A 13,608-nucleotide genomic window follows, 5' to 3' on the forward strand; every position below is an offset into this window, starting at 1 on the left:
ATTTTAAATTCAGCTTTCTGTTATGCAAAAATTGCAAACAAAAGCCACTCACTCTTCCTCACTGCTTTAAATTAAACATTTTGTGGGTCAGTCTATGTGTGTAGAACATCTAGCACTATCCAACTAACTTAAGATAACTAACTTCTTCCCCATTCTTGCCTTCTCTTCCTGGGTTGAAAACATGCAGTGGTTTTCTTTTTATGAACTGTAATCATGCTTTCCTGAAATCATGCTCAGTGGCGTAGCGTGGGCAAGGCAAGTAATTTGCGCCCCCTAACCCGTGGATTTGCGCCCCCTAACAACCAGATGTTGCGCCCGGTGCGGCCGCCCCCCCTGCACCCCCCACGCTACGCCACTAATCATGCTTGCTCTGAAAAACAAAATACTTTAAGCTGCAGGTAAAAACTCCTGAGCTTATCAAATTCAGTCTGGACCTTGACTAATTGCAATTTTGAATTGTTGGTTGGTATAGAAATGTGTTAAAATAATACTTGAATGCTGTGGGTTAACAATAGTTTGGGGAGTCCTCTCTTCTCACTCCTACATTTGTTAATCTGAAGACTTAAAAGAGACATTGTTTTCTTAAATCTTTACATTTTCTGAGTCATTAAAATGTTACAAGATGGGTCTAGATTAAAGTTTCAAGAATTATTTGCTCTTGAGATCATAAATTTCTGAAGGTAAAGGAGATCACAATTTTTCCTCTTAGGGTATTTTTCTGTGAGCATACCCATCACCACACTGCTAATTTTCCAGTGAGAAGGACTGAGATGCATTCCTTGTATTTGTTCTATATGTGATAAGGGCCTTTTCTAAATTACTTTTAAATAATGACTACCATTGTGTAAAATGCTGGGTTTTCTTTTTGCCCTTGTAATAACATGCAAGGAGACTGTAAGGCTGCAATAAATTCATGTGGGTTTTGATTGCCTGTATTCAGCTCACGAAATATTGTTTAGTGCTTTGTGCCCATACTCAATAGCTTAATGGTCAGTTTTTCAGAAGACCAAGTGATTTGCAAATGAGCTTCTTGTGAGGAAAGGGAAAGCTGTCAGTTCAGCTGGGATGGTTTTCTTATATGGGAGGTGGCTGAGAATTGGGAAAAGGACCCAGGATACAAGATAGTTACAGAAACCTGGAGCTCATAAGGACAGGACTATTGTAATGTTTTCTTCATAAGGCTGCACTTGAATATGATTTGGAAATTTCAAATGATCCAAAATGCAGCAACCATAACTGCATGATAGTGCTCTCTTCATATTGCATTTTGGACCAGTTGAAGTTTCCAAATCACTAAAGTACCGTAGTTCCATCTTGAGGTTACTAGAGTGGAATACAGTGTCCAAATAATTTCAGCTGGCAAACCAGTCATAGCTAGAAATAGGCACCCCTAGCCTCTCAGGCTAACTAAGCCTCTAGGGTCAGTGTTGGGTTAAGGAACATCCCCAATATAGGAATCTGCTCCTTCTTGGGAGTGCAACTCCGTCCAAAACAGGCTGTCTCCCCACAACCCAGATTTCAGAACTTGCAAACTCCTATCTTGGCCCAATTTGAGGTACTCAGTTGGTGTCTAAAGCTCTAAAATATTTGAGCCCCAAATATCTGAAAGACTGTCTCCATTCCTACTGATGTTCTTTGGTGTTAAGATCTGCGGAGTGGGCTCTCCTGGTAGTTCTAGCACCTCCAGAAGAGGGCTTTCTCTGTGGTACCCCTAAACTGTGGAACTCTCCACAGTGGTAGTTGCACAGTTTTTAGTTTTGTGGGACTCACCTCTTTTGTTCAATTTATACAGTTCTGTTCCATTTGGAATGGTTTTAGGCTTTATCATTGTAATGGTTTAGCTGTTTTTATCATTGTTCATTTCTATTATTGTAATCCACCCTGGGATCTTATTGTGAAGGGCAGGTAAGAAATCTTCTCCTTATGGGAGAAGGCTTTCCATCACATAATTGGGGCCCAAATCATTGTGTGTCGATGTCAACAACTTAAATTGGACTCGACAGTCAATTGGCAACCATTGCAGAAGACTGGCTGGTATGATGTGTGTCTGACCAGAAACATCCACTGGCAGTCTCATTGCTGTGTTGTGCACTAGTTGCAGCTTCTGAACAGTCCTTAAGGGCAGCCCTGTAGCATAGGTAGGCAAACTAAGGCTCAGGGGCCAGATCCGGCCCAATCACCTTCTAAAGTCTGGGAATCTTTGTGTTTTTACATGAGTAGAATGTGTCCTTTTATTTAAAAGGCACCCCTGGGTTATTTGTGGGGCATAGGAATTCATTCATCCCCCCTAAAAAATATAGTCCGGCCCCCCACAAGGTCTGAGGGACAGTGGACCGGCCCCCTGCTGAAAAAGTTTGTTGACCCCAAGTGTATTGCAATAGTTCAGCTTGGAAGTCATCAAAGCATGGATCACTGTGGCCAGGCTATCTCTGTACAGGAAGGGCAAGAGCTGGAAGTAGGTAGTCCTAGCCACCTTGGCCTCAAGTGCCATAAATGGATCAAGGAGTACTTCTAAGCTACACATCTGTCCCTTCAAGGGGAGTGCAACCTATCCAGAACAGGCTGTTTCCATATTTCCTGGATTTGAGAACCTGCAACACATGGTATCTCTATCTGCAGTCCATTACCAGCTCCACCCAGTGGTTAAGCATGTGAACAGTTCCTAATTCTGATGGTATGAAAATATAGTGCTAGGTGTCATCAATATGCTGTGGCTGGAATCTTTCACAGCTTCAAGTCAGAGGGTTTTGAGTGCTTTTCCTTGGTATGTAGGGCTTTTCCTCTTCAACCAAGGGAATTAGATGACACCTTTCTCCAGATCCACTGATGACATCCTCCAACAGCTTCATTTAAATGTTAACAAGCTTGAAAGACAAAATTGACCCCGAGGGACCTCACAGGCTTAACGTCCAAGGCACTAAAGAATAGTCTCTTGTGGCTATGCTCTCTTGGGAGAAGAATACTGCAGCACAGCGCTCCCGATTCCCAAAGCTGTTCCAGGAGGATACCATGGTCAACAGTATCAAAAGCTGCTGAGAGGTTAAAGAGAACTAACAAGCTTGTGCTCCCTCTGTCCCTTTCACTTATAGGTCACTGACCAAGGCAATTTCAGTGCCATATCCTGCTGTGAAGCTGGATTGAAATATGTCTAGATTATTTGTTTCCTTTGAACATATTTACAGTTGGGCTGCCACCAGCCTCTTCAGCATCTTGCCCAAAAAGGCCATTGTCGCTACGGGCACTAGTTGTTCAATAATTCTGGGTTCAGGGTAGTCCTCTTGAGTGGGGAATACACCACTACTTTCTTTTCTTTCTTTTTTTGCAAATGCTTTTTATTAACTTATTATTATAGCACATACACACAACACTTAGAAAACAAACTACAAAAGAAAACACCACATAAATGATAAACATATATCCATAAATCCACAATCTGCACACAGACTTGTGTTATCCAATCTTTAGTTCTTATTCTATTCTAATACACTTTCTTCCTCCTCAACGTGGGTCTGATTTAAACTTGATAAACTCTTTCTCATTTCATCTTTTCTACCCTTCTCCATATATTGTATTTGTAAACTATATTTTGTTTTGCAAAAATTATTCGAAGCAAGTCCAGGTTTTAATTTGAGGGCACTGTTTTTTTAAATAATCTCTGTACTTTCCCCACTTTTGAAATTTTTGTTTAGACTGTCCCCTAATTGCATCCGTCATTTTTGCCAATTCAAGGTAACAAATACTTGCTCTTGCCACTCTTTTTTGTTGGTACTATTTCACTTTTCCAGTTTTTTGCAATTAGTATTCTTGCTGCAGATGTTGCATAAAGAAATACTCTCTTATTTTCATTTGCAATGTCTAAATCTACTATGCTCAATAGAAATGCTTCTGTTGGTGGTTTTTTTTTTAAACAGAGGGATAGCTAATAATAATAATTAATAATAATAATAATAATACCCCACCCATCTGACCGGGTTGCACCAACTACACTGGGCAGCCTTAATATATTCTATTCCTTCCTGGGACCATACACAACTGCCTATACAATCACCATACATACCTCCAAGCAAAGTGTTACAGTGTAAGCAACACTAAATATGTCAGTAAATGCAAACAAGATTGATTGGAAGCCAGTGATCATGATGCTAGGCCTTCCTAGGCTTCCTTCATGCATCTGGTTAGCCACTGTGAGAAGGAGGTAGACCTTATTCTGGTACAGAAGACCACCTGTTCTTATGAGTTGCAAATAGGGCTGAGATTATACTGTGAGGAGGGCCTAGTGCCTTACAAGGGAACTCTTACAAGTATGGGTTTTATCACTGTAGCACAGTAGCTTGACAACAAAAACTTGGGGGTGGGAGGAGCAGAATTTGACATCATTCCGCTCAAAAATTATGTAAATATTTAGATTTTTACTCTTTATCTGCTTTCAGTCATCTTTTTAGTTGGCGCTACATTTTCTGAAATAAGTGGAGAATACAGTCACCATTTGGGCCACCCTACCCTTGGATAATTGCTTGCTTCTTTGTGAGCAAGTCCTCCCTTCCCTTTTAAAATCAGTGTTAGGAAACTTCTTTGCATAAACACCTGTGTATTTGTAGGTTGGAAAAACCTGTGTAAGACTGAAAATACTGAGAGGTAAAATCACACACACTTGCTTTAGAATGCCTGCTTTAGAAGAATGCCATCTTGTGATATGTAAGCAATAAATGAGGAAGTAGTGTGATCCAGATTGCTTAATGTAACACAGGAAACTTGGGGCCCTGCTCTTACATGCTTTATGATAGAGGCCACAGCTTATTTCCTGTGTGCTCTATTAGCACTACCCTGAAACAAATGTATCTCATATTGTTTAGTTATCATTGGAAGTAGCATATTATAATACCTGTATGTATTAATATTATGATTTTAGGGCCTGACTATCTTAATTGTTAGGACCATTTCTTCTACTATTGGAATCATTGGAAGCTGATTCTAATAGTGACCCAACTTTGTGTATCCAATAGAAAAGATGTGGGAAATTCAGCTGAAGGAACCAGCTAGCATGGAAGAAGAAAAATCATACTACTTGTACTATTGGTATGATTTGTGCAACATTTGAATTTTCCTAATATGGGTTAATGATTGAATGGTGTTACTTTAACGGAATGGAAGCAAGTGTGACATGATACAGGCAGCCCCCATTTACACACATTCAGTATGTGTTCAACCATGTATTAGGGCTGAGTGATATATCAATATATTGTCCAAAACTGGTTTGAAGTCCATATGATATCCGTTTCATAATTTTTGACCTGGCAATATATTGCAAATCATCATGTGTGTGCGTGATACAAAAATCACAACGTGGGAAAAACTTTGAAGCCAGCCAATGCTTCTCTTGATTCCTGCAGCCCCTGTTAACTCTTGCCAGCTCAGCTCTCCCCTGCCTCATGAAGGGGGCAGTGAATCACAAGAGCAGGCACCTGCAAAAATCATGATGCATAAAAAACAGTGAAGCCAGCCAGTGCCTCTACATAACTCCATCCTTATTTCAGGCATTGTGATATATATTGTGATGTTCAGCTGGTGATATATTGCAGTGCTGAAGACCAGATATCACCCAGCTCTACCATGCATCACACCGAACTTAGAAGTGATCCAGAAATGCCATAAAGACAGATGTTTGCAGGCATTTTCAATTGGTTTCAATTATGTGTGATTTCATTGACACGTGTGGTGCCTTGGATCACAACCTCCGTGTAAGCCGGGTGCTGCCTATCCTGACTCTGAATGAAAATAGTTGTAGCAACATAACCAAATGGGATTTCTACAGCTTCTTGTATTCTTCCCCCATTTTTCTAATAAAAATATTTACTCTTGAATTGCCTCACAGACTTTGTTAAAGTTGACTCTATGGTTAGTCTCAAGTGGTATTAACTTTGGTGCCTTTCCACTAACCCTACGGAGAAGGTGAAAAGGACTAGACTTTCAGCAGTGGACTCACAACTGCCCTAAAGCTGCAAAGTTAGAAGAACAGGATGGAACAAAATCACATAAAAACTAGTCTCTCGTGAACTATTATTTAGAATAGACCTGCTGGCTATGTCACAGTTATCTCCTTCATACATGTACAGTATAATAAACCTCCAATATATTTTGGTTACATGTAACACAACGGTGGAGCAATGCAAGTTGAATAACTAGAGTGACTTTGGAGTTGTTTTTTTACAAATCAGAAGGCCTTATGTACTTACGCTGCCTGTAAGTCGACTTGTGCCAAAATGTCCTGTTTCGAGAGTACTGCAAGAGTAAAGTAGGGATGAGGGTTATAAATATATTGTTATTGAAGGCTAGGTTTCTATTAGTTCTCATGATTATACAGTGGTGCCTCGCAAGACGAAATTAATCCGTTCCGCGAGTCTCTTCGTCTAGCGTTTTTTTCGTCTTGCAAAGCAACCCTATTAGCGTATTAGCGGCTATTAAAGGCTTAGCGGCTATTAAAGACTTAGCGGATTAGTGGCTAAAAGGCTATTAGCGACTTAGAAAAGGGGGGGAGCGAAAAAAATGGAACACTCGCAAGACATTTTCGTCTTGCGAAGCAGCTAAAAAATGGAAAACCCTTTCGTCTAGCGGGTTTTCCGTCTTGCGAGGCATTCGTTTTGCGGGGCACCACTGTATGTGCAATATCATAATGCATAAATTTACTCTAGATTGACACTAAGGAAAGTCCCTCCCCCTCTATTTTGAATGAGATCTGGATTATACTGATGGGTTTTATTTATTATGAAGAGCAAATAAAACATTTAAACTTTTATTTGCCGGTTTTGAAACCAACTACTACATACTACATAGATAGTACCTGTAGGATTCTAGCCCCTATGCAGAACTCAAAATTGGAGCACTTTAGGTTTTGTATCTAAAAGCCTATCTATAAAAAAATAAAAATAGATTTGGGGGCTCTAAATTCCAATTCTACGAACTTGTTGTTTCAAAAATCCAACATTATAGCTTCATGCTTTAGGGGTTGAAAAAACAATGACCAAATATTTTAAGGCAGATATTAGGAATCTTGCATTTCTTTATTTCATACCTAAGTACAAAAAATATTTCTGAAGGTTGCATCTGTGCAGGCTGATGTCTCTGTTTGTTCTGGAAGTGATGCCACTGAGTTCACACTTAAGTGTACATATGACTGTAACCTCCTGAGTATTTTAAAATATCAGTCCTTTAAAAAATGCTTCTCAGAAATAAGGGTAAGTGAACATCATGAATATTACCAATACTGAATAAAAAGTGCAGCAGATTCACCAGCTGAAGTTTGCAAATTTCCTTATATATAAATAAAATGAGGTCAGCTGCTATAATGGTGGTGGGTTGTATCTGAGGTCCCAACATGAGTAAACGGCCCATTGCCCTACTAGCACCACAACACTTTGCATGTAACATGTGATACGGATCAAAGTGTTTAACTAGGACTGGGAGACCTGAGTTCAAACCCAGTCACACTCTGCCTAAGCATAATACAGGGTTATGAGGGTCAAAGGGGTGGTAGGCTCTGTCTTACACTTTTTCTCCCAGGGTCTTAAAAGTGTAACACAGATCCTACCACCTCTTTTATCCTCATAACCTGGTGCGGAAGCTTAGACTGAGACTGACTTGGTGAAGGTCATGTACTGAGCTTCACAGATGCATTGAGATTTGAACTTGGGTCTCCCGGTCCTAGTTGGACACTTTCATTCATTTCACCATGCTGTCTGCAAAGTGAATGGTGGTTCTGGTAGGAAAATGGGCCCTTTACTTATCCTCGGTCCTCAGCAAATTGCAGCCCACCACCACTATAGCAGTTGACCCTCTTTAGTTTATAAGAAATGAATGATACATGATAGTAATACTGTACTAGAAAAAAGTGCTTATGCCTGTTCTAAATATTTCTATATAAAAACTACAATTGGTGAGGCAAAAAAAGAAAGAAGTGCTACTCATTTTACTTTCTATCTCTTTGCTGTTACTGGAATCCAAACGGCATACTTATGTGTGCCAAATAGATTTTTGACAAATACTATAAGCTAGTTTTGGAACCCCCTGCCCCCAGCAAAAAAATCAACTGATTTGCATGCTGCTTGTGGAGCAGTTCTTCAAGAAAAACAGGTCTAAAGCCCCATTGGAAAAGTACATAGTACTTTGGATTCTGGCCCTTTGCTCTTTCTGGACAATTAACATGCTCCTTTGCCCAGGTACTACCTTTTGTATTGATTTACCTGTCAAAATAGACTACAGCTACCTGTATATGAGTTTGGGTGTTTTTGTTCAGATCTAGAAGGCCATCTAGTGGCACAATCAAGCAGAGAGAAGTATAAATTATATACTAGAAAACCATGCAAGTCTAAACTTTTAATAAAATGTCAGGGTTTTAAAGAATGGCAGATTGCATGTAGAAGCGGAACATGCAAACCCCTAATCTTTTATCTGTTAAGGAGAGAAGTGCTGTGTTATTTCATATTAGGCAGGATTTTATTAGTAATAGGCTGGGCTTTTTTCCCAGCCAAAACTCACTGGAACTCAGTTCCAGCACCTCTCAGGTGGGCACCATTGCCATTGTAAGAGAACAAGGGAGGTGTTCACGGTGAGTTCTGGCACCTCTTTTTCTAGAAAAATAGCACTGGAGTAATTAACAAATCTTTTTGAATGTGTGTGTAGGTATACGACCTGATATGCATACAGTTGCAATTGAAATTATTCAGCCTCATTGCAAATTTGGTTTATTATCAAAATTTACAGACTTTCAGCTGTTTGCAATGAGCAAATCAAACAAAAGCAATTGAAATAGCTCAACACAATGGACGCTTCAAATGGTTTCCCCAAATTAAGCTGAAATTGCAACTTTACACTGATTTATCCAGTCTCACTATTATTCAACCCCTTCATGACAAGCATCTTTATTACTTAGTAGAGTAGCCTTTTGCTGCTGCAAACGAGATGCATAGCAGACAGCAGCTTCTGGCAGCACTCATGAGGTGTCTGAGCCCATTCCTCATGAGCATTGGCCTCCAGTTCAGTAATATTCTTGGGTTTGCATGCTGCAGCTGCCTTCCTCAAATCTCACCAGACATTTACTATGGGGTTCAAGTCAGGTGACTGTAATGGCCACTGTAGAACCTTGCAGGACTTCTTCTGCAACCAAGCCTTGGTGGAATTTGAGGTATGCTTGGGATCATTGTCCTGTTGGAAGGTCCACTGATGCCCAAGCTTCAACTTTCTCACAGACAGCATGATGTTTCCTCCTAGGATTTCCTGAAACTTCAATGAATCTATCCTGCCTTCCACACACTGTAAGTTTTCAGTGCCAGAGGATGCAAAGTAGCCCTAGAGCATCACCAAGTCACCACCATGCTTCATTGTAGGCAATGTTCTTTTCAACAAATGCTTCACTCTTCCTCGACATAGGGCTGATCCATGGGGCCGAAAAGTTCCAATTTTGTTTCATCGCTTCACAGAACAGAGCTTCAAAACTACTATTTATATGATTTTGAGCATATTGGAACCAACTTTTCTTGTGCTTTTGGTCAGCAGTGGTGAACGTCTTGGAGTTCTGGCATGGAAACCTCCTGCATTTAGTATGCGCCTTACTGTGCTCACTGAAACTTCAGTGCCTGCTGCAACCAACTTTTGCTACGGCTCTTTTGCAGCCACTCAAGGATTTTTCCCAGCCTGCCTTCTCAGAAATCTGGTTGCTGCCGCAGATCGCTTCCTTTTTTTGCCCCATTCAGGTAGTGTAACCATTGTTCCTTTAACTTTAAACTTGTGAACTATGTGTCCAACGGTGTCTATAGCAGGGGTCGGCAAGGTTTACCTCGCCTGGGCCGGTTCACTCCAGCGGAGATCCCTCTCTGGGCCAGACTGCGCATGCACATGAGTGTGCACGCCCGTGATTTCTGGTGTCTGCGCAGACGCAATTTCCGGCTTCTGCTCAGACATGATTTTCGGCACCGTGAAAACAAGTCCCTGTGGTGCACTGGTTTAGTGCAGCGCACAGGGACTCGCTGAGTGGGCAGCTTGGTTTGGGGGCAGCTCATGGGCCGGTTAAATGACCCCCGTGGGCCGCTTGTGGCCCATGGGCCTTAGGTTGCCTACCCCTGGTCTATATGAACATGGAGTGCCTTCACTATCTTTTTGTATCCTGCTTCTTGTTTGTGAAGGGTGATGAAGAAGAGGAGGTTGGATTTGATATCCCGCCTTTCACTCCCTTTAAGGAGTCTCAAAGCGGCTCACATTCTCCTTTCCCTTCCTCCCCCACAACAAACACTCTGTGAGGTGAGTGGGGCTGAGAGACTTCAAAGAAGTGTGACTGGCCCAAGGTCACCAAGCAGCTGCATGTGGAGGAGCGGAGACGTGAACCCGGTTCCCCAGATTACAAGACTACCGCTCTTAACCACTACACCACACTGTCTATCTTCTCTTACCTTCTTGGACCATTGTCTTTACTTAGCCATATTTCTAGCAGGCAGCCAATTTTGACTCTGTAAACCCCTAGCCAACTTGTGTATTTCATGTGTTACAGCTCACGCACACCTGGTGCAACTAATTAAGCCCTTGCTTAGTTGAATCAGGTGTGCTTGAGACAACTGTTATATTTATGCTGTTGTGAAGGATTCTATTCAGGGGGTTGAATAATAGTGGGGAGAAGCCACTATAAGTTGCATTTTCAGCTGAATTTGGGGAAACCACTTGAAGCATCCGTTGTGTTGAGCTATTTCAATTGCTTTTGTTTGATTTGCTCATTGCAAACAGCTGAAAGTCCGTAAATTTTGATAACAAACCAGATTTGTAATTGGGGTTGAAAAATGTCACTTGCAACTGTACAAGCAACACACAAGACTCTGGATTGTGGCTAAAATACCTTGCTGTTTGCATTTACCACCTTTGCTGTTAAATTGTTGTGATTCAGAGAACACATATGCGCTTATTCACAATGTAACTTCATCAGATTGTGACTACAGCATGAAGTTAATAACATGATTAATTCAGCACTTTCAGCACCAGTGATCAAAATGTCAATCTGCTGTCCCCATGAAATGCAGTATCTTATCAGTGGAGTCTGTTCATACATAGAGCTGCCAGTGATGCAGAGTAAATCAAGTACAATACACGTATATGAAGCCAGGCAGGGCTGGGTGAAGGGACACCTCTGCCCCATCCAGACTGCCTCCAGCACAGCAAACTGGGTGGCTAATGTGAGTCTTTGCAGCTCAGAATTCACTTAATTCATCTGTTTAAGAAGACTTATTTGATAGATGCCATCCCAGAAGACCCCTTCCCTGGTGTGAGAATTGAAGGGAGGGCATGTTTCTATGGTGCCATCCTATCAACCAATCTTTCTTTAGACAAGTGATTAAATGCATTCTCAGCAGTTGACTTTCAACAGTTTTCATAAATAGTTATATGAAAAACATAGACTTTTTAAGTTCCTCAATTCACCTGGGGCGCTTTTTTAATAAATTAAGCAGTTTTAAAATCGATAAAAAGGTTGCAGCTCCAATTCTGCCTAGTGAGTGATCCTCTAACGCAAAACCTTATTTATTTTTATGTTATTAAAATATTTCTATCCTAGCTTTCTGCATCAATAGGAACATCAAAGAAAGTTAACAATGAAGTCAACCTTTAAATACTAAAATGCAAGCAATTACAAAAAATTCAAGAAAGCAAGGGAATGTATACAATTAAATGTGTTCCAATTAGGTCTAAAGCCTGCTAGAACAGGTGAATTTTGAATGCCTTCATATTGGGTACTAGCCTTCTTGAGTAGGAAAAAAACCTCACGCATTCTGACCAACTGCATCCTGGAACTTACCAATTATTAAAAAAAATTCCACAAGTTAGTTACTCTGAGCATGTTAAAAGTGCTGCCGCTAGCTAAAAACAAATTCCACACATTTAATGGGCTTCCAGGTATGTGGGCATACATTTTAACGTGAAATGCCGCTTACCGCTCACCTCCATCTCGCCAAAGTCGCATTTACACTGTAAGCTCCTCGGGAGCGGAGACTTTTGCCTTGCTGGCGTTTTTTCCTGTGCGCATTTGGGGCCGCAATGTCACACCGCCAACAATAAAACTTTTTCCGTGTGTGTGTGTGTGTTTGTTTGGGGTTGCTGCTAATGTGTTTTTTAGCGGTTGAGGCAAGAGCTGCGCTGAGGGAGAGGCCGCCCCGCCGAGGGCGCCTGACCGCATCCTTCGCCTCTTCCTCTGTCTTCTGAGCCGGCAGGAAGGACGGCGGAGCCGGCTTCGTGTCATTGCCGGGCTGAGGAGGGAGCGAGGGACGGACGGAGGGGCTCCGCCGGGCTGCCTTTCCCTCAGAGAGGCGCCCCTTCCCTCCCGCGCTTCCAAGGGGTGCGGCGTGAGAAGCCGCCCCATGGCCGAAGGTAACGGCTCCGCGCCAGGCGGGGACTCGGGGGAAGGCGAGCGCCCGCCTGCGGAGGGTGGGAGGAAGAAGAAGAAGAAGAAGAAGAAAGAGCTGAAGGTGGTGGTGGTGGGCGACGGGGGCTGCGGGAAAACATCGCTGCTCCTGGTCTTCGCTGAAGGCGCCTTCCCTGAGGTGAGTAGGGGGCCTCCCTCAGCCAATCGCAGCCCGCTCGCCCTTCCCGCCTTTTCTCCCTCTCGGGTTCCAGAACTTTCCGACAGAACCCCCCCCCCTCCGCCCCGCGAGAGAACCTTTTGGACCAGGCAGGTCTCGCCCACGGGGCCAATAGCAGGAAAAGTGAGAGGTGGAACCTTCCATTAGGGTCTGGCGAGGGGGGAGGGCTACCTTACCCAGATGCCCAAAGGCCAGGATGGATGGGCTGCAAGTTCACCGTTGGGCAGGCGGGCGGGCAAGGGAGACAGGGCATGTATTAGAAAAAAAGTTTTTTTAAAAACCCAGTTTTTGTCATTTAGCAAAGTGAAAAAGCTGCCCCAAGAAGTGGGTGATGAAGAGCAGAATGTATGACAAAATGTTCTAAGAAAAGGGAAGCATTAAATTCCACACACATCTCTTCTCCCCCCCACACACTTCGCCAACCAAAAATTTTGAGTTTAATAAAAAAGTAAACACGTATATCCAATATTTATATTGCAATTAATTTATTTCACCCTGAAAGAGGGTTACCACAAAAAAGCACCACAAAAAAACTCACGCCACCAAAAGAGGGGATAGGGGGGAGAGAATAAAAGAGATTAGGAGACTGATCAAAAGTTGAGAATATCCACAATTCGCCAGCCCAAACACCTGTGGAAAAAGAGAAAGTGGGTCCCTTTCCCCCCAAAAGGTGTGTAGCACTAAGATGTACCCCTCAACCTAAAATCTCACATCCTAGACACCTGCCCAAAGTCAGTCTTCTATGGAAATCATTCTTCAGGGTTAGCAACAAATACAGTGGTACCTCGGGTTACAGATGCTTCAGGTTACAGACTCCGCTAACCCAGAAATAGTACCTCAGGTTAAGAATTTTGCTTTAGGATGAGAACAGAAATTGTGCGACTGTGGCGCAGCGGGAGGCCCCATTAGCTAAAGTGGTGCTTCAGGTTAAGAACAGTTTCAGGTTAAGAACGGACCTCCGGAACGAATTAAGTACTTAACCCGAGGTACCACTGTAAAC

General features: G+C 42.3%; 2 protein-coding genes and 1 long non-coding RNA gene across 12 annotated transcripts in view; 1 reads left to right on the forward strand and 2 right to left on the reverse strand.

The window, feature by feature from the left end:
* The window catches only part of SETD1B (SET domain containing 1B, histone lysine methyltransferase), a 64,382-nt gene extending 52,391 nt beyond the window's left edge, over nt 1-11,991 (reverse strand). For 2 of the 3 annotated variants that reach the window (XM_082204065.1, XM_082204064.1), the window contains exon 1: nt 6,234-6,352. In XM_082204065.1, coding sequence (XP_082060191.1) covers nt 6,234-6,351 — 118 coding nt within the window. In that variant the 5' untranslated portion in view covers nt 6,352. Of the gene's footprint in view, nt 1-6,233; nt 6,353-11,970 lie in introns of those variants that run through there. The other variant, XM_082204069.1, reaches the window with a different exon arrangement.
* Nucleotides 1-13,608, reverse strand: part of LOC309521564 — a 141,383-nt gene that overhangs the window by 84,295 nt on the left and 43,480 nt on the right. The gene's annotated exons all lie outside the window — the stretch shown is intronic.
* RHOF (ras homolog family member F, filopodia associated) overlaps nt 1-13,608 on the forward strand; it is a 28,547-nt gene that overhangs the window by 5,545 nt on the left and 9,394 nt on the right. The window contains exon 1 of one of the 8 annotated variants that reach the window (XM_082204183.1): nt 12,288-12,569. The exons of the other annotated variants lie outside the window; for them this stretch is intronic. Within the exon in view, the coding sequence (XP_082060309.1) occupies nt 12,387-12,569 (183 nt within the window). The 5' untranslated portion in view covers nt 12,288-12,386. Of the gene's footprint in view, nt 1-12,287; nt 12,570-13,608 lie in introns of those variants that run through there. 8 annotated transcript variants of the gene reach the window in all.

The sequence above is a fragment of the Podarcis vaucheri genome (assembly GCF_965113315.1).
Source record: "Podarcis vaucheri genome assembly, chromosome: 16".
NCBI classification, from domain to species: domain Eukaryota; kingdom Metazoa; phylum Chordata; class Lepidosauria; order Squamata; family Lacertidae; genus Podarcis; species Podarcis vaucheri.